This window comes from Mustelus asterias, chromosome 2, assembly GCF_964213995.1.
Source record: "Mustelus asterias chromosome 2, sMusAst1.hap1.1, whole genome shotgun sequence".
Lineage (NCBI taxonomy): Eukaryota > Metazoa > Chordata > Chondrichthyes > Carcharhiniformes > Triakidae > Mustelus > Mustelus asterias.
Window position 1 is genome coordinate 53,342,936 of NC_135802.1, and position 21,371 is coordinate 53,364,306.

At 41.8% G+C, this 21,371-nt stretch overlaps 1 protein-coding gene across 4 annotated transcripts in view; it reads right to left on the reverse strand.

Annotated features, from left to right (window-relative positions):
* Positions 1–1,034: 1,034 nt before the first annotated feature.
* Positions 1,035–21,371, reverse strand: part of dus3l (dihydrouridine synthase 3-like (S. cerevisiae)) — a 34,062-nt gene continuing 13,725 nt past the window's right edge. For 2 of the 4 annotated variants that reach the window (XM_078235368.1, XM_078235376.1), the window contains exons 5-13: positions 16,064–16,105; positions 13,723–13,875; positions 11,338–11,454; positions 10,866–10,931; positions 10,659–10,769; positions 8,089–8,185; positions 6,618–6,696; positions 2,350–2,478; positions 1,693–2,014 (exon numbers count right to left, since the gene is read on the reverse strand). In XM_078235368.1, the coding sequence (XP_078091494.1) occupies positions 1,942–2,014; positions 2,350–2,478; positions 6,618–6,696; positions 8,089–8,185; positions 10,659–10,769; positions 10,866–10,931; positions 11,338–11,454; positions 13,723–13,875; positions 16,064–16,105 (867 nt within the window). In that variant the 3' untranslated portion in view covers positions 1,693–1,941. Of the gene's footprint in view, positions 2,015–2,349; positions 2,479–2,584; positions 2,774–6,617; positions 6,697–8,088; positions 8,186–10,658; positions 10,770–10,865; positions 10,932–11,337; positions 11,455–13,722; positions 13,876–16,063; positions 16,106–21,371 lie in introns of all 4 variants that reach the window. The other 2 variants (XM_078235359.1, XM_078235348.1) reach the window with 2 other exon arrangements.

A 21,371-nucleotide genomic window follows, 5' to 3' on the forward strand; every position in this document is an offset into this window, starting at 1 on the left:
TAGATAATACATGGTGTGAATTCCACAAAGTTTTCTTCTTGATGTGTCCAGTCAAAGGGAAGGCATTCCACCATAGTCATTAAATTAGGAACTTTCCAGAGACTTGGGGGTAGTCAAGACTGCAAGTCATTTGACCCTCAGAAGCCATCTGAACAATGTTACAATTCTAGGGTATCGAAGTCGTGCATATTTAGTCCAAGTTTCCAACATTGAGATGAGTGTAAGAGACATTCACGGAAGGACCAGGGCAGTCTCTTAGAAGTTTAAACTTCCCAGGCAAACATAGCATGTGCGTGCATGTCAGGACTTCTGATGAACTCTGATGAGTATGAGCAACTTGCTGCTCCTGATACCCAAAGATATGGCCCATTATGGTTGAACAGAAGTGCTCCAAATGCACTTACCATGCTGTATTTCCCTTGTCCACTTTTATTCTTGTTCTAAAGTGTGCATTAACAGCTCTGTAATAAAGTCATTATTTTGACCATTTAAATTATATTTCAGACTTCCACTATTTAAGCTATTAGGTTCTGATTCCTGTAGGTAGATGGCAAAGAGTGGATCCAGCTTAGAACTCAGCTTTTCCCAATGAAATAAAATGACTTTTATAAAAAAAATACACACACTCTCCTGTCAATAATTCTACTAGTGTAGTCGATTGTAATTACCAAATAATGGAGGAAACCCAAAGCCTGGTCAACTTTATCAGCACCCTCTTAACCTCGACTTAAAACATGGCTATAGCTTGACTCAATACAGAATCACAACTATGACATAATAGTTATAAAGAACATGAATAAAATTCTGCAGTAACCATTCTAAATTCCACAACTGATTCTGCAGAAGCAGAAATAAATATCAAGAGAAAATCTAAGAAATGAATGCCTGAGAAAAAAACAAGTTAAATGTCATCAACTTTCACCATCCTTCCATGAAGTCATAAAACATTTGTGGGGAAAAAAAATATGGACACAAGAAGAATGCTCTTGAATCACTCCTATTCACAAACCAGGAGATTTCTTCACAAACAAGTTAAGGTGGGTTTCTTACCAATTTTACTGAAGGAAACAAGTAGTGCATTTGGTTTATCAACACTGGTGATACACAGAGATCCCTCTATGTCTGATGAAGAATTTAAATCTCCAAAGTTTCCAGATGACAACGTTAACAGCAGCAATCTTCATGAAGAAAGAGTATCTGCAAATTCATCACTAATATGCTCAGCTCATGTTGAAAGTCATCCAACACAGATGCTCCCCGGTATAAGAACTTATGGACACTTGGAATGGTTCCATTATGAATTACCAGTACCACTCTATCCCTCTTTCTGGGATGTTCTCACAAGCAAAGAAGTTCCTAGGTCCCCTGAACGAAGTTTTCCGGGAAGCAAAATGATCATCAAAGGAAAAAGCAGCAACTGCATATCAGTTCCTCCAATTTTAACAATTTCCACACCGTACAAGTGTACCAGCATTGTTCAAACAAAAATCCAGAAGTCAACTCCATCTCCATTCCTCATAAATGACTACAAGTGTGTGAATTTTGAACCAGCCCTGACGCCATACTGGAAGCAGGAGATCTTCATTCCACGCCCGCTCAAAGAAGAAAAATATAAAATTCAATGGATTGTGCAGTACAAAAAGATCATAAAATAGCCATAAACAACAGCAGAATTCAAGACAGCATAAAAATATGGAGAAGTTCTGTAAAATCAATATTTATTAAAGGTTTCCAAGAAAAATGTCATGGATACATAGATTTTAGCAAAGGCCAAAGAGTAATGGACCCCAAACCTTGTCAGGACTTGTTCAATCCCTCCAGTCTAAATCTGTTGCATTTTATTTTCACATGACTTTATAAATAATTACAGTATAAATTCAATATAGAAGTTGTTAGGAAAAAGAAGTCAAGTTTCTTTCAGCTTCTGCTTGAGCATCATTTTCACTTGTAGGAATTTGCTTTATGTTTAGGCAGGAAAGTGAAATTAGGAGGTACTGGACCCAACAGCATTTCACTAAAATCAGGAAAAAAATATACAAGTGTTAGAATAAGTGAACACATACAAAACAAAAAATTCAACCATTTTCTATAAAATGATAATCCTGCAAGAGCCAAATGAGAAAAATTACATTACCACATTTTTGGGTGGCTGGCTACTATTCAGACAACTAGTTTGAAAAAATAGATTACTGGGAACTACGCAATATATTAATATACTTCACTTCTGTAGTTAGCATTTATATTTAGATCACAACCTAAAATGATCCAGACAAGGACTTTGCATGTCAGAAAGTCATAAAAGAGGGTAACTGATTAAACCTTTAACATTTAAAGAGTATGTGAACTTACCTTATTTTGATCCAATCAGACACATTTTGGCTAGCCATTAGAGTTTCCAGATAATCTCTGCCTAAATAATAAGGAGGCCTTTCATTGATTCTCTGAGGTATATGTTCTAGAAGACCTATTGGAATATACCTGGAACAAACAGTAAATCAAGAAGAAACTTATGGGTATCTTTGTTAATGCCCAAAATACAACTGAAGGGAATGTTTCAACATTGGTCTACAGACATTTATTTTACCTGCATAAGAATGACAGCCACTCGAGGAGAAACTTTCTACTCTTTTCCACTCCCTGTGTATCGGACCCCCAGTGCTCTAGCCCATAATTCCTGAAATCCTGCAGAATTTCAAATCTCTCTCTAGAGGAAATATCCCAGTGTCGTTGCTCTTTGATCTCGGTGAATATCCACGGTTTAATTAGTGCTCCTCTGCAATTCAGCAAATTCAAACAACATGTGAAATTTTATAGCACTTGCAACTTTGGTATCTCGTAGAAAGTCACGAATGCAGAAGGAAAGAAAACGCAATCAGTAGATTTTTTTTTAAACCTTCATTCTATCTTTTGTGCAGGCTACCTATGGTCTATTGTAATTTGTCGAAACTGATGTTCAGCCTAAAATCAACTTTTTATAATCTATGTTAGATAGTGCCAAACTGTCCTGTGTGTAAAAGTGGCATACTGTTCAAAGTTTGACATTTGCCAAATTAAAATTCAGCTCAAAATACCTGATTTGGGGTTGAATTTTGACAAAAGGTTGGAAATATTAGGTACCAAAATTGTAAACCTTTGAACAAGTGAATAAAATTTTTTTCAGCCAATTGTACTGCACCTCAAGGGCCTTCAATAATAATTTTTTAGTGCTAGGGAATAGTGAACTAGATACAAATCCAGTTTCACAGTATCTGCAATTGTCTACAATTATGTGACATTTTACTGGAATGTATTCTGTGCTCGGAATTGAAATCAATAAATTGAAGAGAAAATCGTCATTAATGGATTTTTCATTTAAAAAGCTCCATTCTATTCATTAATAGCTGCAAAGAAAGTTAATGTTGGTTGTGTTCTTCCAAAAATCCCTAGATTGTGCAACTGTCCCCAGTAAAACTCAAGTCAATGGGAATCAGGGGGAAAACTCTCCACTGATTGGAGTCACAGCACAAAAAAGAGATAGTTATAGTTGTTGGAGATCAATCCTCTCAGTCCTGGGACATTGCTGTAGGCAGTGTTCTCGGCCCAACCATTTTCAGCTGTTTCCTCAATGACATTTCCTCTATCAAAAGATTAGAAGTTGGGATGCTCACGGATGATTGCACAATGTTCAATATCATCTACGACTCCTCAGATTCTGAGGTAGTCCTTGGTCATGTGCAGCAAAACCTGAACAATACTGAGGCTTGGGCTGATGAGTGGTAAGTAATATTCACACCATACAAGTGCTGGACAATGGTCAGCTCCAAAAAGAGAACATCTAACCATCTCCCCTTGATGCTCAATGACATTACCATTGCCGAATTCCACACCAACAACATACTGGGGTAACTACTGGTCAGAAACTGAACTGGACCAGTCATATAATTACTGTGGCTACACGAGCAGGTCAGAGGCTGGGATTCTACAGGGAGTAACTCACCTCCTCAATCCCCAAAGCCTGTCCACCATCTACAAGCCACATGTCAGGAATGGGATGGAATACTCTCTACTTGCCTGAAGAAGGGCAACTCCAATAACAAATGAAGCTTGACAAGGCAGTCCCCTTGATTGGCACTCTATCCACAAACATTCACTCCCTCCACCACCAACGCGCAATGGCAGGAGTTTGTACCACTGACAAGATGCACTAGTTTCCTTCGACAGATCCTTCCAAACTTGCGACCTCTATCACTTAGAAGGACAAGGGCCACAAGAAATATAGGAACGCCACCACCTGGAAGCTCCCCCTCACTGTCCTGACTTGGAAATATATTTATGTTCTTTCACTTTCACTGGGTCAAAATTATGGAACACCCTTCTTAACAGCACTGTGGGTGTTCCTATTATATAAGAGCAAGTCTATCTCCACACAGAGTGCATTTCCCCGCATTTTATTCTATCTTCCACCTTCTTAACAGCACTGTGGGTGTTCCTATAACACATGGACTGCAGCAGTTCAAGGTGGCAGTTCATTATCACCTTCTCAAAGGAAATTAGGTATGGGCAATAAATGGTGGCCTAACCAGGGATGTCTGCATCCCATGAACAATTTTTTTTAAAAATCTGTAAAGGGATATGGACAGGTTAAGTGTGTTAGCTAGAAGGTGGCAGATAGAATAAAACGCGGGGAAACACACTCTGTGTGGGCATAGACTTGCCCTTATATTGCACCTTTCATGACCTCAACACACTGTAAAAATGCCTTCCAAACAATGAAAGTGTTTTTGAAATGTAATCACTGTTTTAGGAAATGCACCAGCCATTTTGCACACACAAAGCTTCCACAAGCAGCAATGTGATTGAGACCATTTCATCTGTTTTTAATCGTGTCGATTGAGTGATAAATATTTGCCTGGGCATTAGGAAGAACTTCCTTGCTCTTATTTGAAAGTGTCATGTGACCTCTTATGATGATCTGAGGGGACAGAATCTTCAGTTTAAACATATCCTCTGAAAGACGATACCTTGAACAGTGTAGCACTCCCTCAATGACTTTGCTGGAGTTTCGGCCTAGAGTTTTGCATTCAAGTCTCCAGAGTGGGACTTGATGCCATAACCGTCTGACTCAAAGTTTATTATCTGAGCCATAGGTGGTTGTAGGAATAGGAAAACAGAACATGCTGAGTTTCCCTGGCTGCGGAATCTAAAACTAGGGGTCACAGTCTCAGGATAAGGGATTATCCAACTGAAATAATGATAAATTTCTTCTCTAAGAGGGTTGTGAATCCTTAGAATTCTTCAACCCAGAGAGCTAAGGATGTTCAGTCATTCAGTAATATCAAGGCTATGACAGATACATATTTGAACACTACATTAATCAAGGGATAAGTGGCATGGCCATAAAGGTGAAAGGCCCAAGACACTTTTTTAAATTCAAGAAGCAAAATACTATAGATGCTGGAAACCTGAAATTAAAATAGAAAACACTGCAACTATTCCGCAAGTCAGGCAACATTTGTGGAGAGAAACAGAATGAATGTTCCAATGAAAGACCAACACCTGAAATGGTAACTGTTTCTCTGGACAATGCTGCCTGATCTGCTGAATATTTCCAGCATTTTGTTTTTACTGTAGGGAAGAGCAGCCTGGAGGGGCAATACAGGCTGCTCAGCTCTTTTATGTTTTTAAAATACCACTTCTTCCTGCCTCTTTCTCACCTTAAAAAAAATGAATATTTGTCTTTAGAAATAAAAAGGCATGCATTGTACAGTTGGAAGAACAGAAACCAATTCCATCTGAGACCTCAGGGGGAAACTGTTCAACAATGGGTTCCAACTGTTCAATATAGCCATCAAAAAGAATTATACAAAACAGGAATAATAATTGCATAACTAATATCAAGTTTTAAAAAAAGAGTTGACCTGCTAACATGAATTGGATCAAACCGGACATTAGTAGGGCTCATGCTCTCATCTGCCAGGCCTGGGAGCTCATGTATAGGAGGCCACATGCATCAATATTACAAAATAGATCACTTCAAAGTAGCTAGTACTTGCATATTTCCTCTAACCCATGTAACCAGATTAAAACAGTAGTCTAGACCAATCAACTAAGAAATTTCAGCTAATGCCCAGGTTCTGGCGTCAGATCTCGGTCGCCCAGAGCTGCCAGTGTGGAGGAAGACAGGGCACTGTATTTGGGAATGATATGAATTGAAAAGACATTTACCCCAATTTCAGAATTGCATTACAGCCTTAAAATATTTTAAACAAGGCTACCCAACTCTTCCTTACAACTCCTATTAGGGTTAAGCATCTTGGATACCCTCCTACTCAATTTATTTGATATGTTTCTGATAACTTCAGCAATTAATTTTCACATCAGAAGTAGATGTTTGAAAGCTTTCAACTTTACTCCGAACTTGTAAATCAACCAAATTATGTGACATGGCACTGAGTGTTCTACTTACAGAAACTTATGAATTCCAAACACATAAATAGATAAGCATAGCTTCTGTAATGCGCACACACACACACTTAACGAATTTGATGAAATGGTGCTTTCAGAAGAGCGAGGAAAGTAACATGCTTCTGAACTAATTCAGAAGAGTGATACATTGTGCTTCTGCATAGCTTACACACCTTGCAATCATTACTCCAGAAACACTAGTTTCTGCCTTAGCTCTGTTGGCATCTTCGAAAGACAGTATATCTCCATTGCCTGTGAAAGATTAAGATTTTGATTACACACTGGGCACAACGGAGCGAAAAACAAGTAACACAAACTTTTTAATTAGTTTGCACTGGCAAAGCACTGTAGTATAGTAACTGCTACAGCAGATTGCAAGCCTATTAGAACTATTACCACTCTGTAAAAAAAACTCAATTCTGCATCAGCATTATTGTTTTCTCCTAGCACGCAGATAACGCTCCCACATAGAAATACTTGTGACGCCACTTCTTCATCTTAAACAGAAGCACGCACACACACACGCAGGCACAGATACTAAACTGTACAGTTTTAGGTATGAAGAGGTGGACACATTGATCTGCGCAAGATTATTCGAGAAACTAAATTGAATCAATTGAAAGAGGAATAAAGCACGTTGTACAGAGCCAGTCACCGTAGCTAAGGTCCATTAATTGTGTTTGAAGATCACAAGGGTCAGATTTGGATTGTTTTGGAGCATCTCCAAAAGTACTCAGTGCCTCTTTACACAAAAGATGTTGTGCTTTTAGCAAACTCAGAAGAGCTATTGCACTTAAACAATCAAAACTATTGAACTTAAACAATCAACTAAGGTGTGCAAATTGGCAGCAGATGCTCCAAATCATTACAGCTTTGTAGATCTGAAGAAATGGCATACAGGTTTTTGATTAGAAGATACAAAAGGGTTTGATGCAGTTATTAATTCAAAGTCAGACCAGGGTGTCATAAATTAAGCCTGAACACAGTCCCTTGGCACCACACTAAAGAGGGGCAAAGAGTTACTTGATATTTATTTAGCACCAGTAGAGCAAGTCACTTTGTGGTATATAAGACATGCCCAAATAATTCTTCAGACCTTATAACTCCAACACATGCCATGCTAGGGCATCCTCAAGCCTGTGTGTAAGATGTGGCAATAAAGGGACAGCAGCATCAGGGAAAAAGAGGGTTCCAGCCTATGTCACAAAGTACCCCACACAGAGAGTCAGTAGGAAAAAGCCTGTTTGTCAAACTTGGATGTGGATTAAACAGTTGGTGATGAGGAAAGCTGATTGGGACATCAAAAACAATGCTAGCTGTGCTATGTAGCTCCTTCCAACATTTTGAAACCAGGTGCCCATTGTACAGTTAATGAAGAAATTCCTAGACATAGCAATGACAATCAATAGAGGCTATTATTGGGCTTCTGCATATCAGATTACATGACTCCCATCCAGGGTTAGATGCCTATCTGGATTTTGGTCACCTATGAGATTTTCCTCATCTTAATCATTTAGTTGAGTGACTTCATAAGGGAAGAGGAAGTGTCACTGTGGACTGCTCTTATATTTGTCATTTCAGAAACAACTTCAGTCTAGCTGTAGATACTGTTTAAAATAGACAATAAAAAATATCTAAACTTACCAAACAATGGCATTGGATTAGCCATTTGAGCACAGTAATCAATGTACTCCCAGTCTGACAATTTAGTGTAACGCTGCTCTCTTGATCTGCCATGGAGCTAGGGCAACATGAACATGATATGTTAACAATATGGAACGCCACTATCATATTCATCGTACACCACAGTAAGCAACTACTTTAATCACTGTGCAAAAATACCATTGGGCATTACAAATGCAGGTAAAGCTTTGAAAAACGCATGTTGAGGCAAATTGTTTCAGATACCATATTGGTGCAGGTATCTGCACACACACGCACTCTCACAATGAACATCCACTGGGAGAATGCAGAGCAGTTATGTCATGTCCATCAGTGTGCAACGTTGATTTAATGCCAGTAGTATCAGTAGTTGCAGTTCAACACTCCAACTAACACCCTCCCAACCTCACACAGCAGAACATGCAAGACTGACCTACTTCCCCATCAATGCTATTTAAAGGAATCAGCAAATACGTTCAGGTTATTAGTTGCTGGTTGATTTCTGCTGGCTGTTGCCACAATTCCACAAGTATTTACGGTTTTCTCGGGTTGCTTCAATTTGTAAAATTCCACAGTGAGAGGTGTGGCAGGTGCTGACGCTGACTTAAAGGTTTCTGCATAAACCAGTTGCTTCCAGAAGTGGGTGCACCAGCAGACACTTCCCTTGGAAAACTGCACAACTTGGAGGATGAACAGAATCATGTAAAACAGGACAAGTTGCTTTCCACAGGAGATCAAGAACAGGTCAGAGGCCAGGAACCTTGTGGCAAGTAACTCACCTCCTGGCTCCCCAAGGCTTGACCACCAGCAAGGCACAAGTCAGGAGTGTGATGGAATACTCTCCACTTGCCTGTCTGAGTGTAGCTTCCACACAAGAAGCTCAACGTCATCCAGGACAAAATAACCCACTTGATTGACACCCCTTCCACAAACATTCATTCCCTCTACAACCAATGCAAAGTAGCAGCAGGGTACATCCTGCAAGATGCACTGCAGGAACTCACCGAGGCTCCTTAGGCAGCACCTTCAAAACCCATGACTGTTACTAGCCTAAAGGACAAGGGCAGCAGACACATGGGAACACCAGAACCCTGCAAGTTCCCTAACAAACCACTACCATCCTGACTTGGAAATATATCGCTATTCCTTCATTGTTGCTGGGTCAAAAATCTGGGAGTGCCCTACCTAACAGCATTGTGGGTGTACCTACACCACATGGACTGCAGCAGTTCAAGCGACAGCTCACCACCACCTTCTCGAGGGCAATTAGGGATGTGCAATAATGCTGGCTGGCTAGTGAATGAATGTTATATACAAGTAAGGATGCCTCATGGAAATGTCACCTGCTGCAACCAAAATTCCAAACTCAGATCAGGGCAAAGAGCACATAGACAACTCTTTTCGTTCCTGAACAACTCATCCAATTACAATATCAAAAAGTGGAATCTCAATTCCCCATTCACCAACTTGACCACAATGTACAAAACAAAATGCAAGCCACCATAAAATGAACGTTCCAAATTAAATATACTAATCAAACCACGTCATACTGCATAAGCTTCAACTAATCATCCCTGTGCATTACCTTAGTGCCTGCCTCAAGTGCCTTTGCCTCTCCTACTGCTACTACATGGTCCTACCCCAGTTGGTGCTAATTGGCTAATGGAAGGCAGTAATTTTCAGTGAGGGAGACTGCAGATAGCGATGGAGGACCATCATGAGCAGCTCTAGTCTAGAAGGTCCAGTTATGGACTGCATCATCTCAGCAGAGATAGGAACAATTGGTGCTTGCTGTTGACGGCAATAGCAAGGGTACTGGTGGAGTGGCAACAGTCAAAAGCTGCCTTCTTGAAGGGGTGGGGTGGGGTGGGGGAGAGTAACAGGCTCATGTTACAGGGAACCACTGCCACTTCCCTGTGTGATCCTCTAATCATCCCTAGTGATCTGTTCGAGGAAAGATTGCTGGACTGTTGCAATATCCAATAAGTCACTTGCACACTGTAAACTATAGCTTTAACAGAAGTTTGAACTTCTCTGCAGCATCCAGACACACCACGTGGATACTACAGTGTAAAGTATTACAACAGCCATGACGCTGGTATCGAATGGATTTGGCCCTCATTTCCATGCTGGAAAGACTGGACTCTAAATTCTGTGTAACGCTCTGTGCCAAGTTGATGCTGAACACCCTATGCTCCTTGATAATGACTACTGGCTTTCAAAAACATCAAGATAACATTATGATGTAGGATAGGGTGCAGGAGGGGGATAAACAAAGAGATGCATGCTTATAAATTAGAAGTGTGTGGGACGCGGTGGAGGTTGGTGAAAAGGAACATGGAATGGGGATACTGTCACCTTAAATGGTTTCGCATCCACTGCTGGCCACTGCCATGTTCCCTCACCCAGTGACCATCACCCAATTGCTGCTGATCAAAAGATCTGGCTGTTACGTTGTGTATTAATCTCCAATTTTAAAGGTCATGCTGCTAACTGGTAAGCAGAAGATATAAAATAACTAGCAGAAAAACAGAATGCTTGATACAACTTACTGTAATGAGGGAGAGGCCACAATCCCTAAGGTTAGGTATTATTTTGTGGGCAATGTTGACATTTTCATGTACACCAGTCCTTATTTTTGCAGTCAATGGAACATCCAATACCTACAGCAAGTTAAGGAATAATCAACTTCAGTTTCATGTAACAAAGTAAGATGCATATTGGTACTAATAAATTGTAGGTCCATAGAAACTACTTACAGAATCCATTCCTTTCACAATCTGTTCCAACTTGTTCAAACGGTTCAGTAGACCACAACCACCGCCCTGTGAAGAGTGGAAGATTTGCATACATTTGGGGTCCCAAGCAAAATCTATTCGTTTTTTCTAAAGCATGGTGCACGTTTACAGACGAGGTTACAAAATCACACAGAAACTGAAAATATTCATCTAAAGCTGAACTCTGCACACACAGATGATCACTTAAGATTTAAAATATAAATATGTTGAACAGGGTCAAGTTCCTTTTAAAAAAGTTGCAGGATAATTTCGCAAACTAAAAGAGGTAAATATACATATTCACTTCCAAAATAAATGCATGAAAATTGAATGCATCTTTTGCTTTGCCAGACTACAATTAGTGACATATTTTATAGCAACAAAAATGAACAAATGTATATTTATATAAAATATCCCTCATAAAAATAGCTCCGGGAGGAGTAAAATAACTCACCTTGTGATATACTAGATCTATTGGGCAGCCCACATTAATGTCAACAAAGTCTACATCTATGTTCTGGTTCAGAAGCTCAGCACATTTTGTCATGGTATCAGGAAAAGCTCCCTCTAGCTGTAAAAGAGTAATACACTTTAACTGCAAGTGAAGATATTTATTCCAACAAAACTGCATTCCAACAGGCCTTAACTAAAAACCAAATCTGCAGTAAACACAAGATGACTTTAAATAAAGCTTCAATTGAGAAAACCGTTCCTAAAAAATGAATATCATTATTAAGATCTGGGGAAGTTAGTTGAGTAAGAAGTTTAACAACACCAGGTTAAAGTCCAACAGGTTTATTTGGTAGCAAAAGCCACACAAGCTTTCGAGGCTCTGAGCCCCTTCTTCAGGTGAGTGGGAATTCTGTTCACAAACAGAACTTATAAGACACAGACTCAATTTACATGAATAATGGTTGGAATGCGAATACTTACAACTAATCCAGTCTTTAAGAAACAAAACAATGGGAGTGGAGAGAGCATCAAGACAGGCTAAAAAGATGTGTATTGTCTCCAGACAAGACAGCCAGTGAAACTCTGCAGGTCCACGCAACTGTGGGAGTTACAAATAGTGTGACATAAATTCTGATTCTAGGATCGCATGATAAAGACTCAGGAGGAAAAAAGCAGAAATATTTATGTGAAATAGTGTGACATAAACCCAATATCCCGGTTGAGGCCGTCCTTGTGTGTGCGGAACTTGGCTATCAGTTTCTGCTCCGCGACTCTGCGCTGTCGTGTGTCGCGAAGGCCGCCTTGGAGAACGCTTACCCGAATATCAGAGGCCGAATGCCCGTGACCGCTGAAGTGCTCCCCAACAGGAAGAGAACAGTCTTGCCTGGTGATTGTCGAGCGGTGTTCATTCATCCGTTGTCGCAGCGTCTGCATAGTTTCCCCAATGTACCATGCCTCGGGACATCCTTTCTTGCAGCGTATCAGGTAGACAACGTTGGCCGAGTTGCAAGAGTATGTACCGTGTACCTGGTGGATGGTGTTCTCACGTGAGATGATGGCATCTGTGTCGATGATCCGGCACGTCTTGCAGAGGTTGCTGTGGCAGGGTTGTGTGGTGTCTTGGTCACTGTTCTCCTGAAGGCTGGGTAGTTTGCTGCGGACAATGGTCTGTTTGAGGTTGTGCGGTTGTTTGAAGGCAAGAAGTGGGGGTGTGGGGATGGCCTTGGCGAGATGTTCGTCTTCATCAATGACATGTTGAAGGCTCCGGAGGAGATGCCGTAGCTTCTCCGCTCCGGGGAAGTACTGGACAACGAAGGGTACTCTGTCCACTGTGTCCCGTGTTTGTCTTCTGAGGAGGTCGGTGCGGTTTTTCGCTGTGGCGCGTTGGAACTGTTGATCAATGAGTCTAGCGCCATATCCTGTTCTTATGAGGGCATCTTTCAGCGTCTGGAGGTGTCTGTTGCGATCCTCCTCATCCGAGCAGATCCTGTGTATACGGAGGGCTTGTCCGTAGGGGATGGCTTCTTTAACGTGTTTAGGGTGGAAGCTGGAGAAGTGGAGCATCGTGAGGTTATCCGTGGGCTTGCGGTCAAGTTAGTTGAGGCACCTCGATCGATCGGCCTTTATCAATCAAGGGATTGAGTTTCGGAGTCCGGGGATAATGATGCAGCTATACAAGACCCTCGGCAGACCCCACTTGGAGTACTGTGCTCAGTTCTGGTCGCCTCATTACAGGAAGGATGTGGAAAAGATTGAAAGGGTGCAGAGGAGATTTACAAGGATGTTGCCTGGATTGAGTGGCATTCCTTATGAGGATAGGCTGAGGGAGCGCGGTCTTTTCTCCTTGGAGAGACGTAGGATGAAAGGAGACCTAATAGAGGTATATAAGATGTTGAGAGGCATAGATTGGGTGGACTCTCAGAAGCTTTTCCAGGGTGGAAATGGCTGCTACGAGAGGACACAGGTTTAAGGTGCTGGGGTGTAGGTACAGGGGAAATGTGAGGGGGAAGTTTTTCACACAGAGGGTGGTGGATGAAAACGATCGAAGTTAGTTGAGGCACCTCAAATGCCTGAAGCAAAATTAAATTGCTTATTCTCCACTTGATAGTTTCCAGTAAAAAGACCAGGTGCAGATGCACTTCACATATTTGGAGAACTAAAGGTGCAAATGGTCTCACACCAGTTGGACAAGTAGAATAACAAAGGTCCACATGCTAAAGCAGTTTTAGTTACTTTGCTGTACCAAAGCATAATGAGTGGCTGAAGAGCTCGGCTCTCACGCAACAGTCATTGCCTCGGATGTAAATCACAATGTCAGATCATGAATCCTAGTCTTAAACAATAATATTAAATATGTGTCAAGATAAAGTAATTTATGAGAACAGACCTGCACTCCGAAGAAGTCTTCAGTGTAATGGCGTTTCAACAATGCCCATTCTGAAGACTGACCTTGCAAAAGTTTTATGCACATTGCCATCTCTCCACAAGTGATATCAGCCCCATACTTTTTACAGATTCGACGGAAAGGGAGATTTCCACACTGTAACGAAACAAAAGACTTGCATTTACATTTGCCTTTCACAACTTGGGGATTCCCTGAAGTGTCTGAAAGCTAATGAAGTGCTTACATAGAAACATAGAAAACTACAGCACAAAACAGGCCGTTTAGCCCCACAAGTTGTGCCGAACATATCCCTACCTTTTAGGCCTACCTATAACCCTCTATCCTATTAAGTCCCATGTACTCATCCAGGAGTCTCTTAAAAGACCCCATTGAGTTTGCCTCCACCACCGACGGCAGCCAATTCCACTCATCCACCACCCTCTGTGTGAAAAACTTCCCCCTCACATTTCCCCTGTACCTACACCCCAGCACCTTAAACCTGTGTCCTCTCGTAGCAGCCATTTCCACCCTGGAAAAGCTTCTGAGAGTCCACCCGATCTATGCCTCTCAACATCTTACACACCTCTATTAGGTCTCCTCTCATCCTACGTCTCTCCAAGGAGAAAAGACCGCGCTCCCTCAGCCTATCCTCATAAGGAATGCCACTCAATCCAGGCAACATCCTTGTAAATCTCCTCTGCACCCTTTCAATCTTTTCCACATCTTTCCTGTAATGAGGCGACCAGAACTGAGCACAGTACTCCAAGTTTTGTCTGACGAGGGTCTTATATAGCTGCATCATTATCCCCGGACTCCGAAACTCAATCCCTTGATTGATAAAGGCCAGCACACCATATGCCTTCTTAACCACCTCCTCCACCTGCGGGGCCGATTTTAGAGTCCTATGGACCCGGACCCCAAGGTCCTTCTGATCCTCTACAGTACTAAGAGTCTTTCCCTTTATATTGTACTCCTTCATCCCATTTGACCTGCCAAAATGGACCACTACACATTTATCTGGGTTGAAGTCCATCTGCCACTTCTCCGCCCAGTCTTGCATCCTATCTATGTCCCTCTGTAACTTCTGACATCCCTCCAGACTATCCACAACCCCACCAACCTTCGTGTCATCGGCAAACTTTACAACCCATCCCTCCACTTCCTCATCCAGGTCATTTATGAAAATGACAAACAGCAAGGGTCCCAGAACAGATCCCTGGGGCACACCACTGGTGACCGACCTCCAATTAGAAAAAGACCCATCTATACACACTCTCTGCCTCCTTTGGGCAAGCCAGTTCTGGATCCATAGAGCAGCAGCCCCTTAGATCCCATGCCCTCTCACTTTTTCGAGAAGCCTTGCATGGGGGACCTTATCGAACGCCTTGCTAAAATCCATCTACCGCCAAACCACATCTACCGCTTTCCCTTCGTCAATGTGTTTAGTCACATTTTCGAAGAACTCCACCAGGCTCGTAAGGCACGATCTGCCTTTGACAAGGCCATGCTGAGTATTCTTGAGCATACTAAACCTCTCTAAATGCTCATAAATGCTGTCCCTCAGGATCTTCTCCATCAGCTTACCAACCACTGAGGTTAGACTCACCAGTCGGTAATTTCCTGGGCTATCCCTATTCCCCTTCTTGAAAATTGTAAGTTGAATCAGTGTTGTAATGCCACAAATGCAATACAACAGGGAATAATATGAAGAGCCAAAAACACACTTCTACTAATCCAAAAATTAAATAACCCTCCAAACTGGTTCTTAATTTAAAGTATTCCTTTATAACAGCTCATTGAAACAATTTAAACATTTTTCATGGGATGTGGACATTGTTAGCAAGGCCAACATTTGTTGCCCCATCTCAGTAATGATTATGAAACTGTTGTAGAATCCCACCTGGCTCTGGCTTCCTTTAGAGCAAGAAATTTACTGTCCTTACCTAGTCGGACCTACATGTAACATCAGACCCTCAGCAACGTGGTTGATTCTTAACTGTCCTGTGAACTGGCCTAGCAAGCCACATAGTTGCATCAATGGAAAAGTCAAAGAGAATAAAACTGAACGATCACCCTCCATTTACTTAGACAGTAGGAGCTACAAAAGGCCCTGTAGCTGCGGTGGGATTTGAATCATGCATCAGATCATTCGACTGGGCCTCTGGATTATTAGGCCCAATAACATTACCACCATGCTCCATTCAGGGATGGTCAAGGTCTGGCAAACTTATGTCATGCCTTGGTATGAAAGCTGAGCTGATGGTAATAACTTGTTGATGGTGTTTAGAATTTGATGTTCTTTTGGTTTATCTGGCATCAGCAGCAATCACAGCATCGTACTTACTGTTGTTAGTGGGGCCAGGTAGAGCTTATCCCTGAAGTCCAGCTGAAAAATAAAAAAAATACTTAGAGCAAAAATACTTGAAGATATACAAGAAAAAAAATAAAAAGATAAAAGTAGTGTTACATCACAAATTAAAACCGGCAACTGCAAAACCGTTCACTTTGCAGAAATAGTTATTTTCTTGGTGGAGACATGGATTTATTAAACCTCCCTGCCTGCCTGCTCACCCACTCTCAGCACAGACACCATACAAAAAGTAAATTTATTTTTATATTTTATTCGAAGTTAAAGCCATTCAGGTATGATATTTTATGGATTAAAGTGTACTGTGTGTAAATACAATACTTTCATATGCATGCACAGGTGAGAACAGAACATGGAATGATAGGTTAGCAATGAAACAGGCCCTTATGTTTGTTTTAGTCTCTATATAGAACAAAATTATTTCTATATAACTTTCATACTTCATTTTACGTTGACATTTCCTCAATCTTTCTCCACCATCCTATACCTTTACTTAGCCCGACCCCCAACACCATCACCAGTTTCCACAACTATACATCTCAGGGATATTCTTATAGTGGAATTTTCTTGCACATTTTGATCCTCCCTCACTCCAACCATTGCCTGATACTTACGTACCCAATACTGACTAATAAACCTTCAATTTTCCTACCGAATTCACTTACATTGTGATATCTCAAAGTCCTTTTCTGTTAAAGAGAAAAACTGAAACATTTTTGATCAACCTTTTTGTATTAAATTAGAGAACACGACTCCGACCACAATCGTAACTGAAAAGTGTAGGGACAACCCATCAGCTGTAGAGAATGTCGACAGTTAGGAAATTTAAACAGAATGCAGGAATGGCTCATTAGGGCTCTGACATGCCAAGCAGCACAATATAATCCATTGTGTGTGATTTCTCAAAGAAAATATGAATACAACAGTTATTTTGTTTCTGAATTTTGAGCGTGTGCAAGTAGAATTTAGGAAGTATTAGAACATAGAACAGTACAGCACAGAACAGGCCCTTCGGCCCACGATGTTGTGCCGAGCTTTGTCTGAAACCCAGATCAAGCTATTTCCTCCCTATCATCCCGAAGTACTCCATGTGCCTATCCAATAGCTTCTTAAATGTTCCTAAAGTTTCTGACTCCACTATCCCTGCAGGCAGTCCATTCCACACCCCAACCACTCTCTGAGTAAAAAACCTACCTTGGACATCCTTCCTATATCTCCCACCATGAACCCTATAGTTATGCCCCCTAGTTACCGCTCCATTCACCTTAAAGTTAAATGCACAATCTATTACAGCTATGTCTCTGACAGAGTTCAGTGTGGTGATATTTTGCCAAATAGAAATCTTACAATAGCACAGTTGATGTTCTTTGATAATGTTTTAAGCTCACTATGTTCTAAGATAATCAAAGGAGCATTTTCCAAAAAGATAATCAATCAGGCCAGTTTGCTGAAACATTTCTTATTGAAGATTTTGTGTTATAGAATTCATCACTCTTCCTTCTACATAATGTTTTCTTAAATGAAGTGGAATTTTTAAAAAAACATGAAGTTTTAGCTTCCAGCCTTGGAGGTATATCCAAATGGGGACCAAAATGTCGGTGCTTCAAGGATGCAGTAAGAATGAATACGGAAGTCCTGGTCAGCTTAGAAACAGAGTATAAGCCAAATATATTATACAAATTGAAAATAAATTATATTTTTTAATTTTTAGAATTTGAGAAGCCATGTGTTAAACAACTACAAATTTATTCAGCCCTCAAGTGATAGCATCCCTTCTTTAAAAACAGCTCTGCGGTCCACCATCACAATATTACCACAGAAGAAGGCTATTCGATCCAGTGTCCACACCAGCTCTCTGCAAGAGCAATGCAGCTAGTCCCACTCCATTTTTCCTGTAGCCCTGCAATTTGTTTCTTCTTCAGCTAATTATTCAATTGCCATTTGAAAGCCTCAATTGAATCTGCCTCTATCACACTCTTGGGCAGTGTATTCCAGATCCTAACCACTTGGTGTTGAAAAAAATATTTTTCTCACGTCACCTTTGGTTCTTCTGCCATTCACCTTAAATTGGCATCTTGTGGCTCTCAACGCTTCCACCAATGAGAACAGTTTCTCCCTATCTACTCTATCAGGACCCCTCATGGTTTTGAGCACCTCTACATCCAAGCTTCTCCAATTCCCATAACTAAAGTTCCTTATCATAGAACATAGAAAGAAACATAGAAAAGCTACAGCACAAAACAGGCCCTTCGGCCCCACAAGTTGTGCCGAACATATCCCTACCTTTTAGGCCTACCTATAACCCTCCATCCTATTAAGTCCCATGTACTCATCCAGGAGTCTCTTAAAAGACCCTATTGAGTTTGCCTCCACCACCACTGACGGCAGCCGATTCCACTCGCCCACCACCCTCTGTGTGAAAAACTTCTCCCTCACATTTCCCCTGTACCTACCCCCCAGCACCTTAAACCTGTGTCCTCTCGTAGCAGCCATTTCCACCCTGGGAAAAAGCCTCCGAGAGTCCACCCGATCTATGCCTCTCAACATCTTATACACCTCTATTAGGTCTCCTCTCATCCTACGTCTCTCCAAGGAGAAAAGACCTCAGCCTATTCTCATAAGGCATGCCACTCAATCCAGGCAACATCCTTGTAAATCTCCTCTGCACCCTTTCAATCTTTTAGAACATAGAACATAGAACATAGAACATTACAGCGCAGAACAGGCCCTTCGGCCCACGATGTTGCACCGACCAGTTAAAAAAAAACTGTGACCCTCCAACCTAAACCAATTTCTTTTCGTCCATGAACCTATCTACGGATCTCTTAAACGCCCCCAAACTAGGCGCATTTACTACTGATGCTGGCAGGGCATTCCAATCCCTCACCACCCTCTGGGTAAAGAACCTACCCCTGACATCGGTTCTATAACTACCCCCCCTCAATTTAAAGCCATGCCCCCTCGTGCTGGATTTCTCCATCAGAGGAAAAAGGCTATCACTATCCACCCTATCTAAACCTCTAATCATCTTATATGTTTCAATAAGATCCCCTCTTAGCCGCCGCCTTTCCAGCGAAAACAATCCCAAATCCCTCAGCCTCTCCTCATAGGATCTCCCCTCCATACCAGGCAACATCCTGGTAAACCTCCTCTGCACCCTCTCCAAAGCCTCCACATCCTTCCTGTAATGTGGGGACCAGAACTGCACACAGTACTCCAAGTGCGGCCGCACCAGAGTTGTGTACAGTTGCAACATAACGCTACGACTCCTAAATTCAATCCCCCTACCAATAAACGCCAAGACACCATATGCCTTCTTAACAACCTTATCTACTTGATTCCCAACTTTCAGGGATCTATGCACACATACACCTAGATCCCTCTGCTCCTCCACACTATTCAAAGTCCTCCCGTTAGCCCTATACTCAACACATCTGTTATTCCTACCAAAGTGAATTACCTCACACTTCTCCGCATTAAACTCCATCCGCCACCTCTCGGCCCAACTTTGCAACCTGTCTAAGTCTTCCTGCAAACTACGACACCCTTCCTCACTGTCTACCACACCACCGACTTTGGTGTCATCAGCAAATTTGCTAATCCACCCAACTATACCCTCATCCAGATCATTAATAAATATTACAAACAGCAGTGGCCCCAAAACAGATCCCTGAGGTACACCACTTGTAACCGCACTCCATGATGAATATTTACTATCAACCACCACCCTCTGTTTCCTATCCGCTAGCCAATTCCTGATCCAATTTCCTAGATCACCCCCAATCCCATACATCTGCATTTTCTGCAGAAGCCTACCATGGTGAACCTTATCAAACGCCTTACTAAAATCCATATATACCACGTCCACTGCCTTGCCCCCATCCACCTCCTTGGTCACTTTCTCAAAAAACTCAATAAGGTTAGTAAGGCACGACCTACCTGCCACAAAACCATGCTGACTATCACCTATCAATTCATTACTCTCCAAATAACTATAAATCCTATCCCTTATAATTTTTTCCAACATCTTGCCGACAACAGAAGTGAGACTCACCGGTCTATAATTCCCGGGGAAGTCTCTGTTCCCCTTCTTAAACAATGGGACAACATTCGCTAACCTCCAATCTTCTGGTACTATACCAGAGGCCAACGACGACCTGAAGATCAGAGCCAGAGGCTCTGCAATCACTTCTCTTGCCTCCCAGAGAATCCTTGGATAAATCCCATCCGGACCAGGGGATTTATCTATTTTCAGACCCTCCAGAATATCCTGCACATCCTCCTTATCAACTGTAATACTGTCTATTCTACTCCCTTGCAACCCAGTGTCCTCCTCAGCTATATTCATGTCCCCTTGCGTGAACACCGAAGAGAAATATTGGTTCAATGCTTCACCAATCTCCTCCGGTTCCACACATAACTTCCCTCTGCCATCTATAACTGGCCCTAAACTTGCCCTAACCAACCTTCTGTTCTTGACATACCTATAGAACGCCTTAGGATTCTCTTTAACCCTATCCGCCAAAGTCTTCTCATGTCCCCTTTTAGCCCTTCTAAGCTCGCTCTTCAACTCCCTCTTAGCCAATCTAAAGCTTTCTAGTGCACTACCCGAGTGCTCACGTCTCATCCGAACATAAGCCTCCTTTTTCTTTTTAACCAACAAAGAAACTTTTTTGGTGCACCACGGTTCCCTAGCCCTACCAATTCCTCCTTGCCTGACAGGGACATACCTATCACAGACTCGCAGTAGCTGCTCCTTGAAAAAACTCCACATGTCGGACGTTCCCAGTCCCTGTAATCTCCTAGTCCAACCTATGTTTCCTAATTCTCTCCTAATAGCCTCATAGAGGCTGAGGGATTTGGGATTGTTTTCGCTGGAAAGGCGGCGGCTAAGAGGGGATCTTATTGAAACATATAAGATGATTAGAGGTTTAGATAGGGTGGATAGTGATAGCCTTTTTCCTCTGATGGAGAAATCCAGCACGAGGGGGCATGGCTTTAAATTGAGGGGGGGTAGTTATAGAACCGATGTCAGGGGTAGGTTCTTTACCCAGAGGGTGGTGAGGGATTGGAATGCCCTGCCAGCATCAGTAGTAAATGTGCCTAGTTTGGGGGCGTTTAAGAGATCCGTAGATAGGTTCATGGACGAAATGAAATTGGTTTAGGTTGGAGGGTCACAGTTTTTTTTTTAACTGGTCGGTGCAACATCGTGGGCCGAAGGGCCTGTTCTGCGCTGTAATGTTCTATGTCTATGTCTATGTTAATTACCCTTCCCCCAGCTAAA